The sequence below is a fragment of the Balaenoptera physalus genome (assembly GCF_965194825.1).
Source record: "Balaenoptera physalus genome assembly, chromosome: 8".
In the NCBI taxonomy this organism is placed as follows: domain Eukaryota; kingdom Metazoa; phylum Chordata; class Mammalia; order Artiodactyla; family Balaenopteridae; genus Balaenoptera; species Balaenoptera physalus.
In genome coordinates this window covers 109,452,551-109,474,389 of record NC_138887.1, presented here as the reverse complement: position 1 = coordinate 109,474,389, position 21,839 = coordinate 109,452,551, and the positions used below count along the sequence as shown (strand labels likewise).

At 36.7% G+C, this 21,839-nt stretch overlaps 1 protein-coding gene across 4 annotated transcripts in view; it reads right to left on the bottom strand.

Moving 5' to 3' along the window:
- Positions 1–662: 662 nt before the first annotated feature.
- Positions 663–21,839, bottom strand: part of IFT56 (intraflagellar transport 56) — a 37,637-nt gene continuing 16,460 nt past the window's right edge. For 3 of the 4 annotated variants that reach the window (XM_082473024.1, XM_082473023.1, XM_082473025.1), the window contains exons 8-18: positions 19,968–20,042; positions 16,090–16,192; positions 14,738–14,793; positions 13,559–13,612; positions 12,054–12,117; positions 9,957–10,045; positions 9,648–9,731; positions 8,627–8,696; positions 7,739–7,845; positions 4,466–4,599; positions 663–2,965 (exon numbers count right to left, since the gene is read on the bottom strand). In XM_082473024.1, the coding sequence (XP_082329150.1) occupies positions 2,854–2,965; positions 4,466–4,599; positions 7,739–7,845; positions 8,627–8,696; positions 9,648–9,731; positions 9,957–10,045; positions 12,054–12,117; positions 13,559–13,612; positions 14,738–14,793; positions 16,090–16,192; positions 19,968–20,042 (948 nt within the window). In that variant the 3' untranslated portion in view covers positions 663–2,853. Of the gene's footprint in view, positions 2,966–4,465; positions 4,600–5,439; positions 5,529–7,738; positions 7,846–8,626; positions 8,697–9,647; positions 9,732–9,956; positions 10,046–12,053; positions 12,118–13,558; positions 13,613–14,737; positions 14,794–16,089; positions 16,193–19,967; positions 20,043–21,839 lie in introns of those variants that run through there. The other variant, XR_014266824.1, reaches the window with a different exon arrangement.

The window sequence follows — 21,839 nt, the reverse complement described above, 5'->3', positions numbered from 1 at the left end:
TTGCATGTGCTACACACATGGCAGAAGCCTGGACATCTTGCTAGCTGTTGAGTTCCAGGATCCATTCTGGTTGCTTCTCCAAAATGAGGTAGAGGGTGCCCCATATATATGGATACAAACATTCCCATTGCCTTAGTTTCTCTCTCAATAGCTTCTTCCTATTGAGAAAACAGTCACACGTTACTGTGTTTAATTGCGTATACTTCCGTTAGACTGAGTTATCTATCAGGACTGTGCGTTATTTCTCTTTGCATCCTTAGCGCCTAGGATATGCTTGGCACACCATAAAACAGCAATTAGATGGGAACCAGAATACATGAGGTCAGGTCTCACAAGTCCCCTGCTCTACCAGTTACTGTATGTTTAATTATTCAGTCAACAAGTATTTGGGAGCTTTCTACATGTGAGGCGTTATACCATGCACTGGTCAAACAACTTCTGGAATGGGCTGTAACACAGTAAAGAGCCGGACCTAATATGACTGAGCAGGAACCACAGGCCTTAGCGGACAAGGCTTCTTAGGGGATACCTACTTTCCTCTCAAAAAGAATAACTTGTGGAGCCCAAAACTTTGTGCTCCCCCTTTACCCTGGGGTCAGGAAAGAAAGGAGAGAAGGCACATGACACACCCAGGGCCCACACTCACACTCAACAGAATACTATAAATAACCAAATAATAAGCTTTAATTTGAATATGTTACAGTGGAATATAATAATTCTTTTGAAGTACAAAAATAATTTAAAAAATTTTTTCCATTTGCAAGTAATATCTGCTACAGATTATAAAGAGTTACACTGATGCTATGAACTGTACACATTACACTACATCCTAAGCCTGGACCTCCCCCTCTCCACGCAACACTACTCTGCAATCTTGAGGCCCGCCAAGATGTTTCAGAAGTAGCTATCCATAGTATCTCTCTTACACTAGTCTTTATGGGTTTTGTTTTGTTTTTTTTTTTTTTTGGTCTCAATTCTACAGATTAAAAACTTTTTAAAAAGTTTATCTAAAATTCTGGGAATAGCTCTTTTTGGAATATCTTTTTTTCCCCAAAAGACAGGAAAATGGCAGGGAGAAGCCAGAGTGTTAAGCTCAACAAGAGCTCATTTAAAAGTAAATCACCATCAGTGGAAAGTTTTCCAAGTATAGGAAATTTGAAAATAATAGCAATTAACTGGAAGACAAATTTCATTGCAAAGAACCACTGAAAAGTTTCATGTGTCTTTTTCTACTATTATGTTTCCTAATATTTTAAGTGAGGTAAGTAAGAATCACAAGGATTCTAAAGATTATAGCAGGTTCTGTCCAGATCTGACCCACCTTGTAACTTAGATACTGAGAACCGATTATTGAAAAAACAGAAACAACAACATAAGGAACAGAAGCTTTGGCATATGAAAAATGATATAATCTTTGTTTTCTAAAATTCAGTTTTTCAGGTCAGTTTATTTTGATTTGTGCTCTGAACTGATTAGATTTGGGTCTAAATAAAAGACTGGAAAACTGGTCATCTTCCTGAGCAGAGCTGGAAGAACCCCTTGCAACTGTCCAGAAGGCAAAGGCTCTCTGCCATCACAGACCTTCTTTCCTTAGCTGCTCTGACTCCTGCCATGTTCCCATCTCCATTCTATATAAATTCTTCATCCACAGTGGATGCTGGGGGTATAGGTGGAAAAACTGACACTATTCTTCTTTAGTGCTTCAAGGAATTATGACTTTCAGTTCCCATGCTGGATAGGGATGGCTCTGCACTTTCTATACCTGTAACACTGGTACCTTAAACTAACAGGAAAAAATTATGTAATATAGAAACAAAGGTAATCTGGTACATAAAACATGTAGGCCTATCTTCTGAAAATAGGTCGTGAGCCTAAAAATGCTCAGTTGTGTAATGGGTTTATATTGCGAGAGCTCAGAAACATTGGGCTAGGATACGACTTAGGACAAAGAGTCCAGCCATTAGGAACTCCCTCAAAGGGCTCTACGTGATCCATATTCTATTAACATTACATTGATAAATAAAATAATCTTTGTAGCCCTACTTTCAAAAATTGATGTTTATTCAGCAGGATATATGAAGAAAAAACCTAACCTGTTACGTTACCTAAATTACAATGGGGAAGTGCCTGATGAGATTTGTATACTGTTTCCTGAATATCTTCAAATGTACCACACAGATTTTTTTCATAGTACTCACCTTTAAAAAAAACTGCAATATTCGGGTTACTCCACTGCAACTGTGTTATTATCATCAAGAATTCAACTACTGAAAGAGTAATCCCACAAGCCTATTATCTACTAATGACTGGACAGTCTGATAAAGGATCTTATTGCCATTCTTAGAATCATGTAGCTATTTATAACCTCTGCTCTCCCAAGATTCAGAGATGCACTATTAAACTTTTTATGGTATTCCCCAGTAAAACAGGATAATGTACATAGATGGCTAAAATTAAGATGACAGAATGATGGTGACCTTTGAGCATTAAAGGCATTTGTTATTGCAGCTTGGAGAAAATGCCATGGAATGCTAATATGCAAAAAAAGTTATGCCATTCTCCTTAAAGTCAGTAAATCACATAAGAGGACTCTGAGTATTTTTAGAAGAAAGGCACCAGACAAGTCCAAAGTCTTATTGCTCGTCGGATCATACAGGAGCCACAGCACAAATTATGGCTCTTAGTTCAGCCAGGAGGCTCGGTCTAAGCAAGCCAGTCACTGATCTTGAGGCTCGCAGAGCAAGGAAGGAAGTGTCAGCAAAACAGAGCCCCGCATCTTACAAAAACTTGCGGAAAATGACTTCCAATTTTATGTCAATGTGGTGACTGGCTCCTTAGGACTCTGGAGCTATTTTAGACAGGCACTCTGTTTTCTTTGGCCCATTTCTTCATGATCCGGATGATGTATTCTACTTGGGTGTTACCCGTGCTTCTCAGTAAATGGAGCACTTCTCGAAGGGTCTCTCTGAGGAAAAGATTTGAAAGGACAAAGTGTTTCAATAAAGAAGGCAAATTAACAAGCAAAATAAACTTGTGACTGTTCTTCATATCCTTCTGTATATGGTGTATTCAAACACCAATTACAAACTTCCTAGCCTTCTATTCTTTTGATGCCATAGTAAAATGGAAATTCTGTGAAATCCTTCTCACCAATCCAAGTTTTCCTTGCTTACTTCTACTATCTATATATATGCTATTTTTTGTCTTAATATGACATAAATATTTCCATTTCTATGCTTATTCTGCATGACAGAGTAGAAAGTGTATATCAAGGAGCTGGGTTCAAAGAGTTGGGTTCAAATTCTAGCTCTGTGCTAACAAGTGACTTAACTTGTCTGAGCCCCAGATTTCTCCTTTGTTTAAGGTGGTAATCACCTCAAACTGGGTGTCATTGCCATATCTGTAAAATTTTACAAGGCCAGGCATAGATTATTTCTTCAAGAAAAATAATATATTAATAAATATGGAAGAGAGGAAAGTTAATGACCAAGATTTGGCAAATGTCAGTATTTATATTTTAAGTAATTTAAATTTAATTAAAATTTAAACTCATGTTTTAAGTAATGCAGACTAAAACTTCCCTATTACCTCATCAAATCTATAGATGACTGTCTATTGATCCTCTTCCCTAAGAGTTCTCTCATATTTTCTACGTTTTCCCTCAAGTATCTTCTTTCAACTACCCAAATTCTTTTCAACTTTTATTTAGGAGTGGAAGTAGATACAAGGCTGGAAGTAATTTTTGATAGATTATTTACTTATAAAATAGTCATGGGAATTCCCTGATGGTCCAGTGGTTGGGACTCAGCACTTTCACTGCTGGGGCCTGGGTTCAATCCCTGGTTGGGGGAACTAAGATACCACAAGTTGCGTGGAGTGGCCAAAAAAAAAAAAAAAAGTCATATCTTCTATTTATACATCAGTAACAAATACATTCCACAAAATTATTTTCAGAAAACTGAATTTAGTTTTAAGCAGTTTAACTTTTATTACAAATGGAGCTATATGCCGCTTCATTTTATGTAGTCTTAATGTCTCAGTATTTCCTGGAATATGAGAAGGCAAAAGAAAAAAAAAGAATTATTAACCACACTCACTCCATTTCTAATTCTTTGAGGACGAAACTAAGAGACACAAGAAAAAAGCCAAAAGGCAAAGAAAAGAGAAGAAGAGATTGAAAAAGACATTGTATGAAAATGACAGTTCATTTGGAGCCGAATATATATCTTGCTCTTATACTTGAGAGCTGTAGCATACTCAATGTCCCCGATATACATAGTTTAGAATGATTCGATTCTATAAAATAAAACTTCTGGAGGAAAAAGGTCAGATAGAAATATAAAACTTAACGTTTTATTCATCAAAATAATTTTTAGTTTTCAGAAGACATGATGCAAGAAAGCAATTCTCAGCCCCCAGGAACCAGCGAATGCAGAGAGGTAGTGTCTATTGTCTGTCTACTTACTTGGGCTCTCTCCCAGCTAAGATCATCTGGAATATGCCTACACAGGCACCCCTCTTGCCTTCCCAATATTCAGGGTTGGGATCCAGCCTCTCTAAGACATCAAATGCTTTGGCTGAATAGTAAAACTGGCCCATCTGAATAAAAGAAAGTACTGTGGTAATACTTGTAGTCAAAAGATCACACAGAATGAAACTAAATGTAAAGATACCATGAAACATAATTTCATAAAACAAGTGCATGGGTCATGACAACATTTGCAATTAGCAAATTAGATAAGTTTCAATTCCTTATTAAAACAAGAAGGAAAATCACAGTTTGTGTACATGGGTTCAATTTAAACCCCCTTCCCTTCATTAAGTTTTCAACAATATAACATTTCTTCTACATATAGTCAAGTTACACTGTAATCAACATATTTGTCGCTTCTTCTAATTATATTCTAATCTTGAGGATAAACTCTGATGACTGTGATTTGAACTGGTTATTTTTCAAGTTTCCTCAATACATTCTGTAGATGACTACTATCATTCATTTTATGCTAATTTGATCCTATTCAACCCAAGAGGATGGTCTTTCCCTGACCTTGTCCCTGAAGTCTCAGAATGCCCAGATGTATACTGACTCCTACTCTAAACAGCAAGTCTTTTAAACATTTAATTCATTTTGACAAACTTCTTTCCCAAATGTACTACACATTTCCGTGGCCTTGTAGTGTATGCTGACTATCATTAAATTTTGCTTAGATGAGGTTTCCTGATTGGCAATCATAAATGTATAGTGTTCACTGAAGTCTTCAAATTGCTTGGCAATCCTCCTTACTCAGTGTGGTTTCGTTACCTTTCCTGTCCTGTGAACTGCTGTTTTACACCTTTGCCAATTTCCTTAAGATCTCTACTACATCTTAGCTCAGCTTTTTTCTATACTTCATAGGGAAGACACAACTCTCCTTCCTTCAGTTCAAATTATACTTGTACCTTCATTACTCCTTCCCTCTTTTCTGCATATCTCACAGAAAGAAGTGTTCTTATTCCTTTTCAAGGTTAATCCTTCTTCCTATGTTCTCCTAAAAAAATTTTTTTTTGGTAAAGAAACACACCAAATGGTGTGGGAAACATACATGTACAGTTTAATGACTATAATGTCAATATAAGTGTAACTACCACCCAGGTCAAGAAATGAAACATTGACAGCAAACAGAAGCTCTGTGTGTCACTTCCACAGCACAACCCTCTCTTTCCCTATTTTCAGTAACTAGTAGTCTGACTTTTATGGTCATCAGTTCTTTGACCTTCTTTATAGTTTTATCAGCTATGTAAACATCTTTAGACAGTATAATTGAGTGTTGCCTCTTAGTATGTTAGCTATATGAAATAAAGCTGTAAATATTCTTTTGTGTCTTGTATATGTTTTTACAATTCATTTATATTGCTGGATAGAGCTCTAGTTGGTTCATTTTTTAAAGCCTTTTTATTTTAAAATAATTATAAATTTACAGGAAGTCACAAAGATAGTACAGAGTGGTCCCATGTCCTTTCAACCAATTTCCCCCATTATAGCTTATACAACTATAATACAATATCACAATATCAAACCCAGGAAACTGACATCACTACAATGTGTATGTACAGTTCTGTCATTTAATCAAATGTGTAGGTTCATGTAACCACCACCCCTATCAAGATACAGATCTATTCCATCACCACAAAGCTGTACTCTCCTCCCAGCTGACCATCCCTAACCGCTGGCAATCACCAATTTTTTCTACATCTCTATAATTCTGTCATTTCAAGAATGTTATATATATGAAATCATACATCAGTTTTTTTAAGATTGTGGTCTACGTTATTCTCATTGAATCTGCTTCCTAATCTAATTCTCTTCTGTACCTAGCAGTGTTTTCTCAGGCCTCTTGCAATTCTATCTAGCTGCAGATTTGACATTTTCCTTCCTTGGCATTTGATAAAATAGGAACAAGAAAAAGAGTAATGAAAAACACTTTTTTTTCTCTCTCCTGGTTCTTTTCTTTTCCTTCTGTTCATCTTCATCCTCTGTTTCTTTCACTGACTCTTCTTTCTATTTCTGTCCCTTAAATACTGGTGTTCCATGTGGTTCCTCACCCCATTCACTGGTTAATCTCATTCTCTTCCATACTCCACTACTACTGCTACTGCTACTGCTACTACCACCACCACCATTAACTACTGTTAACTTCTAAAGCTACATCTCTAGTCCAAGCCTCTCACATGAATACCTGAGCTCCAGGCTCACCCTGATAATTTCAAACACACTTCAGATTTAATACATCTAAAATTGAACTAAATTCCTGTCTTTTAGTGGTTTATTTCCCTCTGCCTTCCCTAACTCAATATCACTGCCATCCACCAAGTTCTATTAAACATTTTCAAGTTTCCTATGTTTTAAATCCTTTTCCACTGCTGGTGATTCACTTTATAATGTAATGATTCACTTTGAAATGAGCTATTATTGATTAATTTGATACTAGACTCTCTTTACCTGACGTTTTCCTGTCTTTTGGACAGGAAGAAATATTCCCAAAATAGGAGTTTCCAGAATTTGAGGCTAATTTTTTAAAAAGCTTTTAATCTATAGGATAGGGCCCCAAACTCCTCCCTCCTCCCTGCCTTTCCAACTCCCTACACGGACACACACACACACACACACACACACACACACAGTTCGTCCTTTACTAAATCTGACTGCTTTTTTACTCTCTTTTTTTTTCTGGTTCCTTTGTCTTTCCTGTCTACTATTTGCACCATGGTTTCCCCAAAGGTTTGGTTTGCAACTCTCTTACTCTTCTTACTTTACTCCCTTATCGGTAATCTCACTTTTTTCAGGGCTTCAATTACTATTGAAGTGGTGATGATTTCTCCAGATCTGTCTCTCGATGTCAGAGGACATCATTCTTGAGCTTCAGAACCAAACTTCCAATTACCAGAGGAATACCTCTATCTGCACGGTACCTAAAGATTCACAGCCTTCAGAAGTCTAAAACCTCCTCTCTAAACCACTATTTCATACACATTATTTCATATTTCATTTATATGTATACATGTTTTATGTACATATAAAACCCTGAAATGCTATCTCTGAGTTCAGTTCATTCATAAAAGGGATGACATTTCTGATATCACTATGCGAATCCTCTCACCTATAGCCGTTTAATCTCTAGGACACTTTCCCCTAACATTTAGTCAATGCAGCAACGTGATACTGATCTTCACTTTCCCCTTAGGTCTCACTCAGACGCACCTTGTAGCAGTCATTAGCAATGAGCTGTAAGAGGCTAAAGGACTCGCCAGAGGTTTCCATCTTGAGATAAAGTTCCCAGGCTAGTCTTGGTTTCTTATTCATAATGTCTACAAAGAGAAACAAAGATTTATGCTTTTAAAATGTACAAGAAATACACTTCTGCATCTTGCTAGTCTATGGATTTGGTTCTATGTTACAAATATACAAAGTAATGGTAAGCAGCTCTTACATGGGAAAGCTTACAGTGTTGGCATTAAGCTGGTTTCACCCTCAGAACCCTACCATACTTAAAATACTTAAGTTAGGCTTTACATAGTTATATCTTTTTAGATTGGGTTGACTTCCAGTAGTTCCTACTTTGCACATCTGCTGAAAAGTCATCTATCATTCATTCAATCCCACTCATACAGTTCCAGCCTCACTTAGAAATCTAATTGCTAAAATTTTCCCATGACTTCAAAAACTCAGTGAACATTTTAAAACCAAGTGAAAAAAAAAGAAGCAAGAGAGACACAGACAGACAGAGACGATAGGCTATATAGTACACACAAATTATGTTTCTGACATTTTATCACTTTTCAGGCCTGCACCAAAGTGAAAAGGTAAAATTAGCATAACAATATCATTTAACAAAAAACAATGTAAACTCAGACTCTGGAAGCTTTAATAGGCTAAAGGAAGAACTTGGCATCTTTTAGGACTGTTTATGCTAGGTCAATGTCATATGGTAGAACTAATCACAGGGTAAACTTATCTAACACATGTACGTGGCCATCCTTACTGAGTAGCATTAACAACACTTAATCTCAGAGTTTACTCATTCTACAAAACAAAATTAGAAAACACTCAATAAAAGGATTCCTCTATAACATTTAAAAGAAGACTCACAGCACCGAGCTAACCAACTGAGGTAAATGTAGTCGTTTTTCATCTTCTCACTTTGGATTAAAAGGAAAATCTGTAAGAGGAGGAAAAAGGGAATAAACATGAAGATGCTTTTACAATAAAAATATCCATAGCAGCTTGCCTTAGATTAATGAGCATTATAAATGGCCAAATTCTACACAGGCCACTGAGAAAAGTAAAGGACAATTTTTGTGCTGATTTTAAAACACTTCTCTCAGTTATTGATATCACAAGGTAACATGAGGTTGGTGAGGATACAGAAGATTTGAACAGAATAATTAACAACTGCACACGCTACTGGGCAATAAAGCAAGTCTCAACAGATTTTAAAGGACTGGTGTTATACAGACCACACTCTATGACCACAATACAATTAAGTTAGAAATCAAAATAAAATAACCCGGAAAGGATAACATACACACTTGAAAATCATGAAACATGTTTTAGAATAGCTCACCATCAAAGACAATAAAAAGATCATTTCTAAACATAATGGAAATTAGAAAATACTTAGAATTTGAATAATAATGAGTTGAGTAATTTGTTGAATAATAACAAAATTGAATTAAATAATTCAATTGAATTATTTTGAATCATTCAGATAACCTATGGAGTTAGAAGTCAAGATAGTGGTTAGCCTTGTGGGGGAGAGATTGACTCAAAAAGGAGCTGGGTGCATTCCCAGGGTTATGATAATATTCTATTTCATGATCTGGGTACTGACTATTTGGGTATGTTCACTTTAAAAATTCATCAAGCTGTGTACTTTGATTTGTATACTTTTCTCCATGTATGTTATGTTTTTATAAAATTTATCCAAAAAAGGAAAACACGAATGTGGTTATAAAATCTATATATCTATTTATATTGTACTTTTTAATGTAACCTAAGAACAGTAGAACTTTTAATAATCCTTTACCCTTAAACTTTTTATTTGAGTGAGAAAAAGATAACAATGTTTTTAGATAGAATTATTCAAACGCCTTCAAAAGCAGGTACCCACCTCTTCACCCTCACTGGTATTGCCAGTTGCAGCTTTGGCTTGGGCATAATTAAAGTTAAAGATGTCATCATTATAGAAGTAACTCTGAAAAACATCCCAAGAACAGGTCACATTGAGCATTAACAAATAAAATATAAAAACATCAGTCATACCAGGTAAACACAAAAATAATCTTAAGGAATTAGCTGATGCCACTACTACCACCACAGTAAAAGGGTGGTAGTAAAAGATACTCTAAAAGTATCTTATCTGTGACAAACTATATACAGTATTTTGTATACAAAGTCATCTAGAAAATTCTACACTGACCTTAAATGAGTTGAGGTAAATCAAGACATCATCAAATTGCTTAAGCAGGAAGAAACAGGAAGCCATGCACTGCCTGCCTGGTATTGTATCTGAAATGGAATGGGAAAAGAAACCAGGTGTATTCATGAAACTAGAAGTTCTCTTTAGGGGCTTCCCTGGTGGCGCAGTAGTTAAGAATCCGTGTGCCAATGCAGGGGACACGGGTTCGAGCCCTGGTCCGGGAAGATCCCACATGCCGAGGAGCAACCCATGCGCCACAACTACTGAGCCCGTGCTCTAGAGCCCGTGCTCCACAACGAGAGAAGCCACTGCAATGAGAAGCCTGCGCACCACAACAAAGAGCAGCCCCCGCTCGCTGCAACTAGAGAAAGCCCGTGTGCAGCAACAGAGACCCAACGCAGCCAAAAACAAATAAATTAATTAATTAATTAAAAATAATAGTTTAATAATATTTAAAAAAAAAAGTTCTCTTTAGCTGACCTTTGAGTTATTTTATAATTTAGAGACAGGAATGTATTCCAAGACATCTTTCTAGATTCTGAAATTACAGATTCTGTTCAGTGGACAAAACCTCAGCATGATGGAGGTCAAAGTACTCAAGAATGACCGATAATCTCTCTTGCGGTTAACTCTCAGAGTCCCACATGAGCACATGTCCTACAGGCTACAGTTTTCCCCAGATCTTTTCCAGGGCTTTGATTCTCTCACCCAACTCCAACACCTGCACACTCAACTATCGTGACTTAGTATCCATCATTACTCATCTAAGACAACCTAAGTGACTTAGTATCCACCATTACTCATCTAAGACAACCTAACACGTCTGATCTCAGATGGAGAAATACTTTGCCATGGAACCATCTGATCCTGATCCTGACCAACTTTTTGTCTGATAACAGATTCGTATTTGAAGTGGCAGAGGATTAGAAGAATACCTGACCCTCATCACTGTCACTCCCAATCCTCCTTCCTCTGTTCAATTTTTTTCCCCAAAAACACTTAGCACAGTCAGATATACTATAAAATCTATTTTTAAAAAAATATTTATTTATTTGGCTGCGCGGGGTCTTAGTTGCAGCATGCAGGCTCTTTTAGTTGCGGCATGCGGGATCTAGTTCCCTGACCAGGGATCGAACCCGGGCCCCCTGCATTGGGATCGCGGAGTCTTAACCACTGGACCACCAGGGAAGTCCCCTATAATCTACTTATTATGTTTCTAGTCTGTTCTCTCTAGACTGTACACTGCACAAGCGTAGGGGGATTGGTTTGTTTTGTTTACTGCTGTATCCCCAACACCACAATACATTTTTGTTGTACAAATGAATTGAAATGGGGAAAGAAAATATTATCCAACAAATAGCTTTGGTGAAACATTTGAAAGAAAATGAATATCCAGGGGTGATTAGAATATTTAACAATCAGTTCAGCATGAACACTGTTCATCAGAAGAGATGCCGGCCACGGACAACTGGTACAGACAGCCACCTTGGTTCACACTGGCTAACTATCAGCCCTTTTTAGATCCCTTTCTCAAATCTTACACTGAATCTTCAGTGATGAGATTGATAGTTTAATAATAAAAATGAAGCCACAAAACTACTGCTGGGAAATATAGATGAATATTATATAACTTCAGGGATAAAAAAGCATTTTCTAAGCTTGATACCCATGGTAAGAGATCATTATAGAAAAGATAAATAAGATGTAAATGTTTTTATATGGGAAAAAAATACTATAGGCAAAGTTAAAAGCAAATGACCTACTGGAAAAATATCTACAGCATGACAAAAGTTTTATACATAAAGAGCTCTTGAGAAATCAATAAAAGTTAACATTTCAAATAAAAAACAGAATCAAATTTTTAAAACTCTTATGAACTAGAGAATATACTTATTCTCCTCTATTTATATATACTCCCATCCCATTTTAGCTGAGATGTTAAGAAGGGCTATTCAATATTCTCTCCTGTGTCTGAGTTCCTACTTTATAATGGGAAGCCTAACAGATATATCCCTGGACAGAGAATCAAACTTCACCAGTCAGTATATGACCAACTCCAGTTATAAATCATGCTCACAAGTACAGATTCAGACATACCACATTCACTAGCTGATCCTCCCACCAACTGGAAGAACTGCTGGGCAATTTTCATATGATCCTTCTAAAAAACAAAGCAGAGCTGATACAGAAGAATAAGCTGAAAATATATTATTTGTATTACTTTGTGGTTTTAACATATTTGTCAGGAGTTAACATACACCCTTGTTTTAAATCCTCCCCAAATCAATAGTACTAATTCTTATTAGCATAAGCAACTAGAAAATGATAATCTGCAATTGAATTAAAACCTATTTAGGGTCAGATAGAAAAGAAGAAAAAAATTCAATCCCCAAACTCTATCTTAAAAGTATCTTCATTAAATGAACTCATTCATTTAACAAATATTTATTGCTCTTTTATCATATATCAGACCTTGTGGTAGGAGCTATGGCTATAACAAGGATTATTTATTAAATAAAATCATTAATTTATTCAATAGCTATTTATTGCCTATCTACTACATGAAGCACTTTGGAGTGAGCTGGAGATAAAAAGATTTATTTATATTCCACTTTTTTCCAAAAAGAACTTACTATGCCATATTCAGAGGAATAAGAGCTTAATTTTAGTCAGCATTTTGGTACTTATAAAAAGCTTTTCCAGAGAAACAATTATTCCCATTTTACAGATGTCAAAATTATAGCTCAGAGGTATGCAAGGTTAAAAAAAAAGTCAGTGAAGGGACTTCCCTGGTGGTGCAGTGGTTAAGAATCCGTCTGCCAATGCAGGGGACATGGGTTCGATCCCTGGTCTGGGAAGGGATCCGCAGAGCAGCTGAGCCCGTGCGCCACAACTACTGAGCCTGTGCTCTAGAGCCCACACACTGCAACTACTCAGCCTGCGAGCTGCAACTACTGAGCCCATGCACCGCAACTACTGAAGCCCACCCTAGAGCCTGTGCTCTGCAACAAGAGAAGGCACCGCAATGAGAAGCCCGCACATGCCACAAAGAGTAGCCCCCGCTCGCTGCAACTAGAGAAAGCCCGCACACAGCAGCAAAGACCCAATGCAGCCAAACAAATAAAATTTTAAAAAGTCAGTGAAAATAAGAATGAATTTTTGCAATGATTTGCTGTTGTTATTAGATATACACACTGTTTAACAATTGGGCTTTTTTTTTTAAACCAAAGCAGCAATTCTTAGGGTTGTAGCTTTCTTTTTTTTCTTTATTTTTTTATTTCATTTTATTTTGTTCTATTTTTTTGGCCATGCTGTGCGGCTTGCAGGACCTTAGTTCCCCAACCAGGGCTTGAACCCGGGTCCCTGGCAGTGAGAGCGCCAAGTCCTAACCACTGGACCACCAGGGAATTCCCCTTTTTTGTCTTTAAATAACACAGGATTCTTTTCACAATGGAATCTGGACTGGGGGATATGGAGAAATAAAAAGAACTACAGAAGAGCCTATTTGTAAGTTTATTGCTGGTTGAAATTTGATGTTCATTTTGATCTTTTCCACACACATAACTTTGCAAGTTACAGATTGCCAGTGATTTTATACTCACCGAACCCATTTCCTGGCCAAGGGCTGCATTGACCACTCCTTTGAGGATATACTCCTGGACACATGGAATATCAATAATTAATTTAAAAGGAACGTGGAACTATAAGATATCTTTCAAATAGATCATTTGCATCAACTTAATGCTTTATATATATTATCAAAAGTTACCTAAAGTCACTTTTCTCTGTTCTATCCCGGGTTTGAATGAAAGAATTAGCAGACTTTCCTTTGTTTCCCAGGAAAGTATTCATATAACAGAATTCATCATATTTGCAAATTCTCACTCTTAAGCAGAAAAACTCAGTGGACACTCACAGAAGTTAAGTTTTGTTTTTATTTCAATTCAGTGGAAAAAATTAACAATAAAACGTTTATGTAATAATTTTTACACCTTATCAGTCACTGCCATTCTCTGTGATGACATCATATATATATTATCAATATTTTTCCCTTTCCAATGATATAATAACCTTCCTTTGCTAGTGATCCCTTACCTCAAAAAAAAAAAGTATCCTCTGATTCTCCTTTGTAAGGTATTCTTGCTTTTGGAGTCCTGAGGCCTCACCTGTATCCCCTTCAGACTTGGTTCTGTTCTTTAATAGATACTCTCCTTAGCTTTATCAATTTTTATGTGGGTACTATTTTTATTTAAGAGGGCTCATAAAAAGAACAGAACAAAAGATGCTGAAGCCTTTAATACACTGGAGAAATATACCTGTTTAGATCTAGAAACAGTTTTCAGTCAGTCTTTCATTCAATGAGTGGAATGCCTACTACGTGCTTAGTGTACATAGTGTTGGAGATACAATACAGACACAATCCTTGACCGCAAGGAGCTAACAACCTAGCAGGGGACAGAGACATAGTACAGACAACCATACTGCTGATGTAAGTTTCTATATCTAGTTTCATCAGAATTCTAGATCTCAGTATTTTCAAACATCAACCCTTCTGAGGAGAGGACCACATATACGGGAATTTACAAATATCAAAAAGTCCAGGATATTCATTCTCATATCAAAAGTCTCACATAAAAAAAAAAAGTCTCACATAACATTCCTAGATCAATATATACGATCTCTCCTGAGATTCTATAAGCAAGAATCTTCTCTAAGATGCCTTCTGAAATTCCGCTTCCAGCAGAACTTGGTTAGTAAAAATGCAACACATTCGCAATTACCTGAGGAGTAGTAGGTTCCAGATCCTTAATTAAGTTATAAGCTTCTTGTACATCATCTGAAATATAAGAAATAAGTAGCTATACTAATCTGTATCCTAGCAAACTCTTCTGAAACAGTCTCCCAAACGATAAGGTCCTTCAAACATTCATGGGAAGTATGATTTGTTTTTTTTGTCTCAACTCTCCATCAAGTTCAATGTTGAGTAGTAGATAACCAAATATCTGTAGGAAACCCATATTAAGCTATGAAGCACCTAAAAGTTCAAGCTAAAAATAAGGAATGGGGAAGTATATGCCAATGGCATTGTAATTATATAAGAAAAACAACCATTTTTTTAAAAGATATATAAAGTATGTAGGAGTGAAATGACATGAAGTCTGGGATTCGCTTTAAAATATTTCAGCAACAAAAACGGGACAGGGAGGATAAATGAAAAAAGACTGGCAATATGTAGAAGACTGTTGAATCTGGGATGCATATTTGGGTGTTCATTTTGGATGTTCATACTATTAACTTGTTTTGTTTATGTTTGAAAATTTTTAGAATAAAAATTAATTTATAAAATATATAAGGTGTTTCTTTAATTCTCGTCCAAAAGCATATTTCTTTGTGCTTATATATCAAATTAGAGAGAACTATTTGCAAGTTCATGTTCTTATGCTAATAAACACTGACATTTTCCTCAATGCGGAATATGTTGTCTGGCTGGTTTCTACCATGCACCTAAAAAGGCCCACACTGGTAGTCCAAGGTCCAGGACAGAGTGCCAGCACCACTGCACAGTAACTCCTGCCCTGTACTCACAACTGTTAGATAAAAGCCTGCTTTAGGCATGTGTCTAACAATTTCATCCTTACTCAGGGGAAACAAATATCACGTTCTCTTTGCATCATACTATTTCTCATGGGAAGCTTGAGGGTACAAAGAAACAGAAAGGCAGACAATTAGAGCAAATAAAAAACAATTAATGATGAAAAAGAAAAGACTCAAGAAAATGTAGATGTACATTACACATAGGGGAACACAAGAAAAAGAAGAAACGAGGGAGGGGAAGGAAAAAAAAATAGAAAAACTGAAATAGAATGAATAGAGAACAAAGGGCAGAAAAATAAGAGGAAAAGAAAAGAACAGAATGAGTGAGAGATTGGAAGCAACAGAAGAAGAAAGAGAGAATAAAGAGAAAAGGCACAACAAATAAATACCAATAAGTTTGTTCTGTCCTACGAACCTGTTGCAAACATATTTTTGGAAGTATTATGAATTGATTTTAAAGATTAAGCAAGTAGTTCAGTTAGAGATTAAATGTTCTAAAATATCTTAAATAGGCAAGACCAAGACACAGTTTTCTTACCTTGACGAAGGTAGTAAATCACTAAGTTTAGCCTAGCTTCAGGAATGACATCAACCAGGGGAGGCAAAACCTGCAAAGCCCCTTCACCTCCTCGGAAAACAACCTAAAGACAGAGAAACTCTGTATTATGGCAATAACTATGAGTTCACTTATTGGTGGAAATGTGTAAGCAGCTGACACAACAGTTATTCTTTGAAAGGATGCATATATTTTTGAAGCTCTCTCTATAAACACATGACCTTGACCTAATTAAAAGAAAACCATCCTAAATTATAAGAAATAGAATAAAGGCATAACCCTATTGCATACATTTCCTTTTCTCCTCATAAGAACTGTAGAAAACTCTTAAAGTACCCAATAATTAATGAAACTTTTTTTCTAGACAGATATTCTCTATCAAAAACTCCATGAAGGAATTTACATAATCTTTCTGAGACTGTTGCCTCATCTCTAAATGGCATTAGTAATGTCTACCTTTCAGGGTTATCATGAGGATTAAATGAGTTAAAGTGGGCTAAATGTGTGGCACATAGTAGGTAATATTTCATTTAGTTTTTCAGTAAATATTCATTAGCACTTACTATATGCTTGGTATTGTAATAGCAGGGTTACACCAGGAACAAGTCACTCCCCTGTCACTATATAGGCTGTACTCAGGTGGGGAGAGACCTTCAAAGAGCAAACTTAAGTATGTTGTCGTATGATAATAAATGCTACAGAGAATAGCTAAAACAAAAGCATCATTCATGAAAGGACAGTTTTGCATACTGTTCTGTACTCAGAGCCTAGCACAGTATCTGGCACACAGTTATGTCACAAATAAATATACAGAAATCAAGGCAATCAGGCATAAACGACCTAATCTCTTTTTTCTATATCAAAATATCCATATGGTCATCTTATTTGCTTCCTCCTTGTCTGAGATGCTCCGTTCTCTTGCCAAGATTAATTCCTTCATCTATCTTCTTTGATGCCATAACTTCTGACTCCATCTAGATCTTGTTTCTGTATTAAGCAATCATTCTATTTCATTAATCCTGGTCCCATTTCTCAACTTCAAACATGCACAAAGGTTCCTGCTCTCTGGAAAAATCTTCCACTTGGTGCCACTGTTGCCTCTGGATAGCACCTTATTTTTCTCCTTTCTTTCAACGCCACACCTTAAAAGTATGTGGTTCCCTGCTTCAACTTTCTTCTCATCCTCTCACTCCTTAAGTTCCCAGAAAACTTGCTTCTGCTCTCTGCACACTAGTAAACTCACTCTACAAGTCACAAATTAACCCCTTTGGCCAAATTCAATGGACTATTCTGTCCTCTTGCTCCATGACATACCTGCAGTTTTGACACCGATGGAACAGCATGACAACAAAAGCACTGTTTACTATATGCTTACTATATGCTGCATACTGCTTGAGGTACCTTATACACATTACCTCATTTCATCTTCACAAGGAAATAAGGCAGGTACTGTAATTTCCCCTATTCTACATATGAGAACATGGAGACTCATCAATGGTTTGTGACTTACCCAATGTTACAAAGCTAGTACACGGTATAACTTGATTGTGACCTCAGATCTGACTCCAAAAGTCGATGTTAACAACAATTTATATTGCTTAATATTTTTCAGGTTTTGTTTTAAACATTAAGGTAATCTGTATTCATTGGAAAAAACTTACATATACTATTACAACAGGAAAAAGGAAAATTTCCATTTTTTCACTTTTCTCTTTAATCCCACCCTCCAAGAATAATTCCTATTGCTAGCTAATATGCATCTTCCAGTTATACGTACATATAACAGTTCTTTATTCTGGCTGTATATTATGTCCACTTGGGAAACTTTTAAGAAAAGTACTCATGGCCGAACCCTAGCCAACCATTCAGTAAAAATCTCATCCATCATTATTTTAAAAAATCTCCCAGGTGATTAAAATGTGTACTTGTAATGACATTACAGTTAGAAGCAACCTAAGTGTCCATCAACAGATGAATGGGCAAAGAAGATGTGGTCTATATATACAATGGAATATTACTCAGCCATAAAAAAGAACGAAACTTTGCCATTTGCATCAACATGGATGGACTTGGAGGGCATTACGCTAAGTGAAATAAGTCAGACAAAGAAAGACAAATACTGTATGCTAACACCTATATGTGGAACCTAAAAGATGCAGCACACTAGTGAATATAACAAGAAAGAAGCAGACTCACAGACATTGAGAACAAACTAGTGGTTACCAGTGGAGGGTGGGGCAATATAGGGGTGGGAGAATGGGAGGTACAAACTACTGGGTGTAAGATAGGATACAGAGATGTATTTGTACAATGCAGAGAACATAGCCAACATTTTGTAATAATTGTAAATGGAGTGTAACCTTTAAAAATTGCATAAAAATCAGAAAAAAAATTTTTAAATGACATGACTGTTGACCCTGGAACAACGGCAGAGTGGGTGGCGTAGAGGCCCTGACCCGCCACACAACTGAAAATCCGAGTACGATTTATAGTCAGCCACCCACATCCATGGCTCCTCCACATCCGAGGAGTCAACCAACCTCAGACCGTGCAGTATGTACGACTGAAAAAAAATCTGTGTATAAGTGGACTCATGCGGTTCAAACCCGTGTTGTAGAAGGGTCAACTGTACATTATCTAGGTGCTTTTTCTCGCCTGCCCTTTCTTGAGATATTTTCTTATTCTCCTTCTTCCAGCCACTTAAGTACAAATGCTCTCTTGGAACCATATTTTTCTCTGTTTTTAACTCTTTCTTCAACTATCACTACTCTTAAGAAAACTCCTAAACCTGTTCTCTGGTCTTAATCTCTTTCCAAGTTTAATTTCCAGACTACTACCTCTAACACATCATTCTCCACAAAAATTAATCTGTCTTTAATTTATAAACTAGACTAGAAGTGAAAAGATTAGAGGCAGAAGCTCACAATAAAAAATAACCACAAAAAACGCTATCTGTGATGGAGGCCTGAATTAGAGGAGGAATGGAATGAATATAAGACAATACCAACAAAGAATTAATAGGATTAAGTGACTGAGTAGCTATCAGAGATAAAGGGGAAGAGAGAGTCTAAAACAGCTATGGTTTTCGGCATTCATACTCAGAGACTTGGTGCCAAAGAAGGTACAGAGAAATCAGAAGGAAAAGGAGTAGTTATTATTATTGCCATTTTCAGATGAGGAATCTGAAACGCAACAATATTAAATAATTTTCTCAATGTCCCCGGGTGTCTGAGTTGAATGCAGCTGCTTTGCACCCACTCTACTGCATAGTCAATGGAATCAAACTTGAAACTTCATCTGAATGTTTTTTTTTTTTTAGCAATGGCCATCATAATCCAGCCCTAAACCTAACCCCCTTTTTATTTTTTCACTAAGTAAAACTTTAATTTTTCACTGTGCCCCAGTGCAAACTTTCTGTTCCAGTAAATTCAAACTGCTCACAACCTATCACATATGTCTTCTTCATTCATTCATCCATGTCCCTGCCACAAATGAAGCCTATAAATCCCAGCCATCTTTCAAAGACCAGCTCAAGTTTTACTTTCATCAGAATATCTTTCCCATTTATTATAACCCAAAGGGATATGTTCCTTTGTCTTCGCCAACAAAATGAACACGTGGCTCTCGCTGCCTTACACTTCTTTCTAAATGTTAAGTATGTATTACTAACCTCCCAATAAGGATTTGCTTGAGGAAAGAACCTGATATCTTAAACTCATTCTCTCTCCTGCACAGCAAGAGTTTACTTAAAGTAGAGAAATACTTGCTGAGATGACTCCCTTCATTCATCTTTCTAACCACTGTGATGTACCAAAATAGGGTAGGCCTCAAGTCAGTCAAGACTGCAAACTATTATTCACCAGATTGTGCCTGATGAGCTCTTTAGCAAATTCAAAGGAAGAAGAAGCGTTGTCCATCAAGCTTTTGAGTTCTGCCTGAAATTAAAAAAGGAAAGCCTTATGAAAATGAGAAGTGTATAGTTCTCATATCACATATAAAATGTTACAACATTTTATAGTTTACAAAGAATTTAACATGCTGTTCCATTTGTTCTGCAGGACTCTAAGAAATAATCAATGTAATTAGTATTATCCTCATTTTACAGAGGAGAACATTGAGGCTTATAAACATTAAGTGATTGAACCTTACACTAATCAGCAAGTTTGAAACTGGTGAACCCAAGTTTGTAGACTCCTAGAGTTAGTCTTTTCTTTCAGGTGACAAACTTTTAACAACTAAGGCTGATTCTTCAATCTGACCATTCCACCTATGTCCTGAATACTGTCTCCTTCCTGCTGAATTGGCCTTAATTTACATGATGCAATTAACATAACTTCTCCCCTCTATGTTATTATTTATTAGACCTATCAGATCTCTTCCGTATTATCCTGCACCCTTAACTTCCCTTAGAAGAAATGGTCAGCCACTTCCAGTGTCTTCACTAATGTCCTAGACTCACTTACCCGCTTCCCCAGCTTTCTGCTGTTCCCATCTTGCCACTCTATAATTTTGATTAAGCCTCCTCACCTCCTTTTTCTACTTCCGTCAGTGGGTACCTAAGCTTTTCTGGATAAAATAATTAAATCCTTGATTATTCTCACTAAGCACTACAAACTTTTTCTACCCGATGTCACATAGGAATGCACACCTATTCAGCAATCCATTTACTAATCTCCTCTCTTGTCCGCAGCAGTAATTCCAAAGCCTTGGGTCAGCGGTCCCCAACCTTTTTGGCACTGGGGACCAGTTTCACGGAAGACAATTTTTCCACAGATGGGGGGGGCGGGGAGGGGGGGATGGTTCAGGCAGTAATGGGAGCGATGGGGAGCGCAGATGAAGCTTCGCTCGCTTGCCTGCCACTCACCTCCTGCTGTGCGGCCCGGTTCCTAGCAGGCAGCGAACCGATACCGGACTGTGGCCCGGGCCTTGGGGACCCCTGCCTTGGGTAATATTAGGCTAGTTCAGCAGTTTTCAAGCTTTTGGATCTCAAGATCTTTTTTAAATCTTAAAAATTATTAAGGATCCCAAAGAGTTTTTGTTTATGTGGGTTATAGCCATTCATATTTATTGTATTAGAAATTAAAACAGAAATTTTAAGCAATCAATTAATCAAAAGTAATAATAAACCCACTACACATTAATACAGATAACATATTTTTCATTAAAAAAACTGTATTTACCAAAACAAAAATTTAGTGAGAAGAGTACTGTTTTAAATTTTTGCAAATCTCTTTAATGTCTGGCTTAACAGATGACAGCTGGATTGACATATCTGTGTCTGCAATCAATCTATGTGGAAATCATGTTGTCTCTGGAAAACTTCACTGCACACTTGAGTGAATGAAAGTGAAAAAACAAAATCTTTTAGTATTATGAGGATAGCTTTGATCTCAGGCAGGGCCAGCCAGGACTAAAGGTGAGGCAAGTGAGCTACCTAGGGTGCAAAATTTAAAGCAGCACTCACTGCACATGAAAAGATGTTCAACTTCATTAGTTATCAGGGAAATACAAATCAAAATTACAATGAGCTTGCACTTCACATCCACTGGGATAGCTAGAATGAAAAAGTCAGGTAACAACAACTGTTGGCAAGGATGTAGAAAAATTGAAACTCTTATACATTGCTAGTGGGAATATAAACTGGTGCAGCCACTCTGGAAAACAATATGACCCAACAATTCCACTCCTAGGTATATACCCAAGAGAAATGAAAACATGTTCAAAACATGCCA